This window comes from Glycine max, chromosome 18 (genome assembly GCF_000004515.6).
Source record: "Glycine max cultivar Williams 82 chromosome 18, Glycine_max_v4.0, whole genome shotgun sequence".
Lineage (NCBI taxonomy): Eukaryota > Viridiplantae > Streptophyta > Magnoliopsida > Fabales > Fabaceae > Glycine > Glycine max.
In genome coordinates this window covers 42,900,500-42,907,008 of record NC_038254.2, presented here as the reverse complement: position 1 = coordinate 42,907,008, position 6,509 = coordinate 42,900,500, and the positions used below count along the sequence as shown (strand labels likewise).

At 34.2% G+C, this 6,509-nt stretch overlaps 1 protein-coding gene across 1 annotated transcript; it reads left to right on the top strand.

Annotated features, from left to right (window-relative positions):
* Positions 1-4,669: 4,669 nt before the first annotated feature.
* On the top strand, positions 4,670-5,661 carry LOC106797003 (protein FAR1-RELATED SEQUENCE 5). The gene is made up of 2 exons (XM_014770662.1): positions 4,670-4,901; positions 5,051-5,661. The coding sequence occupies exons 1-2, from the start codon at positions 4,670-4,672 to the stop codon at positions 5,659-5,661; spliced, it is 843 nt and encodes a 280-aa protein (XP_014626148.1).
* Positions 5,662-6,509: the final 848 nt, after the last annotated feature.

The following is a 6,509-nucleotide window of genomic DNA, read 5'->3' as shown; positions in this document are numbered from 1 at the left end:
CAATTCAACATGTTAGGCAAAAGTCCAGTTGGAGATGTCAATGGAATCTCATTCTCAAACCTTGGTTTTGGTGAAAGTGAGAGTTGCTTTTACATAAAATTGGAAATGTTCATAACAAAATATTACTTTTAAGATAAAGGCATCCAAACATAAATCACTTAATTGCATACCCAGTTTTACAAAAATTGAGTTTATCCAGAATCAGTTAGGCAAATTCCAATCCAAACAAACTCTAAATCAGCTGTAAAATTGTTCACATAATTGTTATATAAATTATGTATACTAACCCGCCATACAGCTTGGTGGCATACGAGGACATAGATCCATAGCCATTATCCCCCATCTATTACATACAATCAAACAAAAAGAGAAAATAGATGAGTGACACAATATTTGAAACTAAAAATGGAATAGACATGTAACAAAAAAAAAGAAGACTGAAAGCTGTTTATTGGCATTTTGTATTAGAAAAGTGAAAATTATATCATAATATACCAGCAAAAAATTATCAAAAATATTATTATGACCATACAGCAAGAAAAAAAATGCAACATACCGAAAAAGATCCATATCCACCATAAAGACTGCTTGAAGAAAGCATGCCTAGGCTAGCTCCACTTTCAGCCCTGTGATCATAAACCATCGGAGCAACAATAGGAGGAACTGAATGCAACATAGATGGCAATGAAAGATCAGCACTACATGGGTACAACGATTCGACACCTATTGAAGGATTATGGCCACTATCCCTTTCTCTTAATAAAGTGCAAGTGGTGAGCTTGAGAAATTCGATAAATGGGCTCAAAGGGACTTTCACAACGTGCAAAATCTACATTAAGGGATTGTAGTTTACCTCATCGAATGCCTCAAATATATCAATACTTGGCTGGTGAATGGTGAATGCAACAATTCTTCTTGTTACAACAACATTCTTCACTGCTTTCGCAAATCAATATATTTGTAAGATGATATTGAAACATGTATACAGCCTACCCAAAAAAACAAATTTATTATTTATTAAACACTAAAAAAAAAAAATTTAATGCTCGTGATATTTCTATTTCAACCTCCTCAAGAAATAAAATAACTTCAAGTCATTTTTATTTTCCTTTTTCGTTTTGCAAACCATAAAATAAAATAGTTGAGTACACAAGCAAGTAAGCAAGAAACAAAGAAGGAAGGTTACCTCGAAGTTGGCTTTAGAGTAAATAATTTCCACTGCCCTGAGCACAACAAGGGGTAGCTTCTCTTGGTACTCTTTGTTCTTCTTAGTAGAAAACCCATGTATGTCATTGACAACCCTATTATTATTCAACAATAAAAAAAGATTAAAGTGAGAAACAAAAGGAAGAAGCTTTTAGGAAGCACTGTAAATACCTTAAATTCCTTGTTATGTATCTCCTCGATAGCCTTTTGCGCTACCTGTTTCTATTAAAAGCCACAAAGGCATAACCTTCGTGTTCTCCTTTATCCCTGTCTTTCATTAATCGCACCTGAAAATTAAAAGCAAATATTTTTTTAACAATAATCCCAATTTTCCCCACTTGCAGTGAACCCAACCCGACTCACATCTAGGTAGAGTCCCAGCTCCTTGTGCTGGTAGAGCCACTCCACGTAGCACCGCCATAGTGCGTGTGGCTCCTTCTCGAGTCTGGTGTTGGGAGATTTAGTTATTTCAGAGAGTTGTTGTCGCGGTGCGGGAGCCTCACACGTGAGGGAGCGTGACGAGGAGGGTTTGGAGGGGAGGAGTGGGATGCGGCGTCATACATGGGATGGAGTGGTTGAGAGATGCGGGAGGATGAGAAAATGCCTTAGATTGATGAAGCCACGATTGAAAATGAAATGAATGAGAACAAGTTAGGGTTAGTAACTTAGTAAACATTATAAAGGAACGAATGCAAAGGCGGTTCTTTCTTGAAACCCGTCGTCGTTTAAGTTTTCAATAATTACAAAAATGTCACATGTCACATTCTAAGATGGTTTTTCATAACCATCTTAGAATGTGCATCATAAAAATAAAATAAGGTAATCTTAATTACAAAAATGTCACCGCGTCACATTCTAAGACGATTTCTGTATAACCATCTTAGAATGTGTGTCGTAAAAAACAAGTTTTTTAGTAGTGCGAACTAGATTGCTCATTTGCTGCCTTCCAAAATAAAGATTGCTTAATTGTTGATTATATTGGGTGATTTCTTTAATCTCTCTTTGGCACCCAACCTTAGATCTCCTGACAAAACTCTATGTTAACAATAATCTCAATTTTAACTTGTAGATTAAGTCAAAGATCTAATGTATAATCTTGCTAATTGCCCTTTTATTATTGTATCGGGTGATAATGATTAACTCGTAGATCTTCTTGTGCAGGCCACAACTAGAAGTGTGACTAACTAGCCCAAAAAAATGCAAACTTGCAAAGTGTCTATCAAATAAGTGGTCATGGAAATGATGTTGGTTGTTGAACGCACAAAACAAAGAGAAAAAAGGATATGCTAAAGGAATGGGGCAGCTCATTTTAGTTGAACCAGTAATGGCCTTTTGAATTTATGTACTGAATGATATTTATATGTAAATCAATATAAATATTAGTATATATTCTAATTGATTTATATCAATGCCTTTTTGTATTTATGTATTTATTTGTTTCTAGTGTATAAAAATTATTTATATATAAACTAATAAAAAATTATAGGGTATCTATTATATGCACAGTATGTAAAAGAAATAGGTCAGTAAAACCCTAAAAAGAAATAAAACTGATCTCAACGGGGACGTTTTGTAAGTGGAAAAGTGACCAATACTGTATGATTAAGTGTTTAGTAATCGAACACTCATTTTTGGATGCTTGTCAAGCACCATTTGATTGAGTTATCCGTAATCCAATAGTGTATTTTCAGTGCCTGTGCTGCACCAAAAATGTGTCCCTAGTCTTGAATTTGTGCCTTAATTTTCGAATGGCCCAACCTCCAATCCCTATGTACCCTCTCATTTGCTGGTTCCCTTTAAGGTACATATAGTTGTCATCTGTCTTGGTCCACAATTAATTTTTTCAAATGATTTTTGTAGTGACTCCTTGCAATAAACCTGTTATGTCAGATTTGAGGGTTTTTGTTTAATTTGTATAATGTTAGATTTCAAATGTATGTAGTATACTTGTTATGTTAGAACATTAAAATATATCTGCAATACAAGTTTGTTTGTAAAGTTCCAGAGGTCTTTAAGTATTTAAATCATGACCTAGAGACACAAAAATATTAGTAGTCAACACATGTGGACACTCCAGCGATGGCATGACACACTTTGGCGATGGCACGACGTTGGTCATGGTGGAGGATGTGGAATCAATGGACAAAAGCTTTGTCGGAAGTTGTGTTCTACTACCTCGATGGATTGTGCATCCCATAGAGATGGGTCCTATAATCTGTTGTACTAACCTAAAGTTGACCACATGAAGTGATAATCGTTAGGTTTGAGCAGTGATAATTTGATGGTGAAAAAATGAGTTGCGCATGATAGCCAATGTCTTAAATCATTATACATTTTATGACATACAAGTGTAATAGAAGGCTTTTGAAATAGACGAAAGCAACTACTTTAGTGGTTCACCATACGTGGGGCTAAAGGCTAATTGCTTCGAAACTGAAAGTAGTTTTAAGTTCCTTAGAAAAAAACCTTTAAAACGTGTTTTCTTGCTCCCTTTTCTTTCTTTTAGCATTTTTAACATGCTATTTTGGGCACATCATTTTGGTACCTTTAAATGGAGGTTTATTATTATCTAGTTACATTCTTTTGTTTGTCTGATGAAAGTGCATGCCATTTAATTGAGCTGGAGACAAATATATGCAACGTTATTTTTGGCACCTGATATTTTTGGTTGTTTGACTTACTTATTGAAATTGATCAAAATTCCAAATTTTATTTATTTTTTAGTGCATTACTATTGCTAAGCACCACTGCTGGCCTCAATGCTAATAACACTATACCCACATAAAAATAGTTTGTTATTGTTATCCTCACATAAACCTTTTTTTTTTGTCTTAACCTCACATATTTCAATAATTTTATTTTATCGTGGAATTTTGTGATTGTCCCATAAATAATGTTGGAATAATTATTTTTCATCGGAGGTATGCACTTTTTGCAGAAGGGTCCGAGAATCTTTGACTGAAGTAGATCTTTCTGTAGAGGTATGTTATCTTCTCATACACTTATCACCGAGAGTAATGTCCAATGCTCCCTTCCCTTGATTGACTTTTGTCTATTTCAATTGAGTACTTTTTTTAATTGGCAATAACATATGCTTGTAGATTTTTGGAGTTTATATCTACAATTTACAGTAGTTGAATGTAACATGTTAGCAACCTTTTGAACAATGCAACCCTGTAATCCTATCCTATCAACTCCTACTATAACACTGATATTGAAACAAATTCGAACAAATGTCATTTCCATTTTCTTTTTTGCTTTCTGTTGTTTTTTAAGGTGGGGGTATCAGTATGAAAATTAAATGGATAAATTTCATTTTTAATGATTAATACAACAATGTTATAGGTTGGAAGAATTCATTTGTTTTGTCAAAATAGCTTAAATCAATCATTGAAATTATAGACACTAGACATGTAATTGGTCATTATAAAAGTCATTTGTTTGTTAATCTATGCTTATACAAATGGAAGAACATTCAATAAGTGATTGTTCAAATGATGGGACATTTGAGGATGTTCATATGGAGGATGATGGGGTTGCTTTGAGGATGATGAGTTTGGTTAGCAAGGTAAAGAACATGTGTTTTTGGAACGAGGATGGGCTAGATGATAATGAATGTTTTGAGAATAATGTTTCAGATGATAATGAGTTAAAGGATGAAGAAGATTATGACAATGAGGTTTTAAATGATGAAGGTTATCACGAAACTATTTTAGAAGATGGTGTAGAATATGTAGTAGAAATAAATGATGCAAATCCTTTGATGATTATGTTTTGGAGCTATAGTTAAAATGATTTTCTATTGAGGATATTGTTAGGTTAAACTTTGTTAATGTTGAGACAGGTTACCAATTTTATAAGTGGTATGCATGGGCCAACGATTTTTCTATTCGGAAAAGTCATGTCCTCATAAACAAGAAGGGGGAGACACTGCAACAAACATTTGTTTGTTCAAAGGAAGGTTATAGACAAGATAGAGGATTGAGTCCACGAAATAGGAAGCATGAATATAAGAATTTCACTCGATGTGGATGTAAGGTATATATCTGTGTTCATGTGAATGAATTGATTGATCATTGGTATGTGTTTGTCTTTAGTGGTGGTCATAAGCATAAGTTGTTGAATGAGCAAGATTGTGGTCTGCTTTCAGGTCACAGGAAAATTACTGCATCAGATGCAATGCAGATTGAAAATTATAGGAAAGTTGTCATTAGACCACCCCACATATATGCATCATTGGCCCAAACTTCAGGGGGTTATAATAAGGTGGGATATGTTAGAAAAGATATATATAACTATTTTGCAAGACAAGGGCGCAAGCAATCATCTGATGTTAATAGGGCTTTGAACTACTTTCACCATTTGTGTCCAAAAGATCCTATGATGGTTGTTGCTTATATTGTAGATGATGAAAATAGATTGCAACATCTATTTTGGTGTGATGCAAAGAGTTGAATGAATTATGTTGTTTTTGGAGATGTTTTAGCATTTGATGCAACTTATATGAAAAAATAAATACAATTGTCATGTAGTTGTGTTTTCTAGTGTTAATCATCACAATAACACAATAGTGTTTGCTACTGCTTTGGTTACTAATGAGACTGAGGAAACATATGTGTGGCTTTTAGAACAATTTCTGAAAGAGATGAAAGGGAAACATCCTAGTTCTGTTATTACGGATGGTGACCTTCCAATGCGTGCTATTAGAATTGTGTTCCCTAGGACACATCATCAGTTTGCTTGACATTTACTGCATGATGCGTTAAGCAATGTAAAAAATAAAATCCTTTTTGCAATCATTGAACACATGTATGTTAGGAGACTTTGAGATTGCTGAGTTTGATGAAAAATGGAATGACATGATCACAAAGTTTGGTTTGGAAGACAATAATTGGGTAATAACATTGTTTGAAAGAAAACAAACGTGGGCCACAACTTACATAAAGGGGATATTTTTTGCATGTATATGAACAGTCTCCCGATGAGAAGCCTTCCACAACCATGTTGCGAAATATGTTGATTCATGGACAAATCTTATTGACTTTGTGCAACAATTTCATAGGTGCTTAATGTATTTTCGACAAAGGGAGCATTGTTAGACTTGTATGGCCTCCAGCTTTCTTCATCTGGCCGAATAGAATGACTTCCATTTTTTGAAATGTTTTCAGGGGTGTTTCCTTGTTTGAATCTATTTCCCCCGTTGTTATATAGGGGAGTAATACTTTTACAAGGGATGTATTTGATTCCTCTAGTTGGTAAATTATGTTACTAAGTGTCTACATACAACATGCGGCCATTAATGT

Coding starts and splice junctions, on each gene's coding strand:
- LOC106797003 (XM_014770662.1), top strand. CDS start 4,670: ATGGAAGAACATTCAATAAGTGATTGTTCAAATGATGGGACATTTGAG. Junction 4,902..5,050: donor TGAGGTTTTAAATGATGAAG/GTTATCACGAAA, acceptor ATGTTGAGACAG/GTTACCAATTTTATAAGTGG.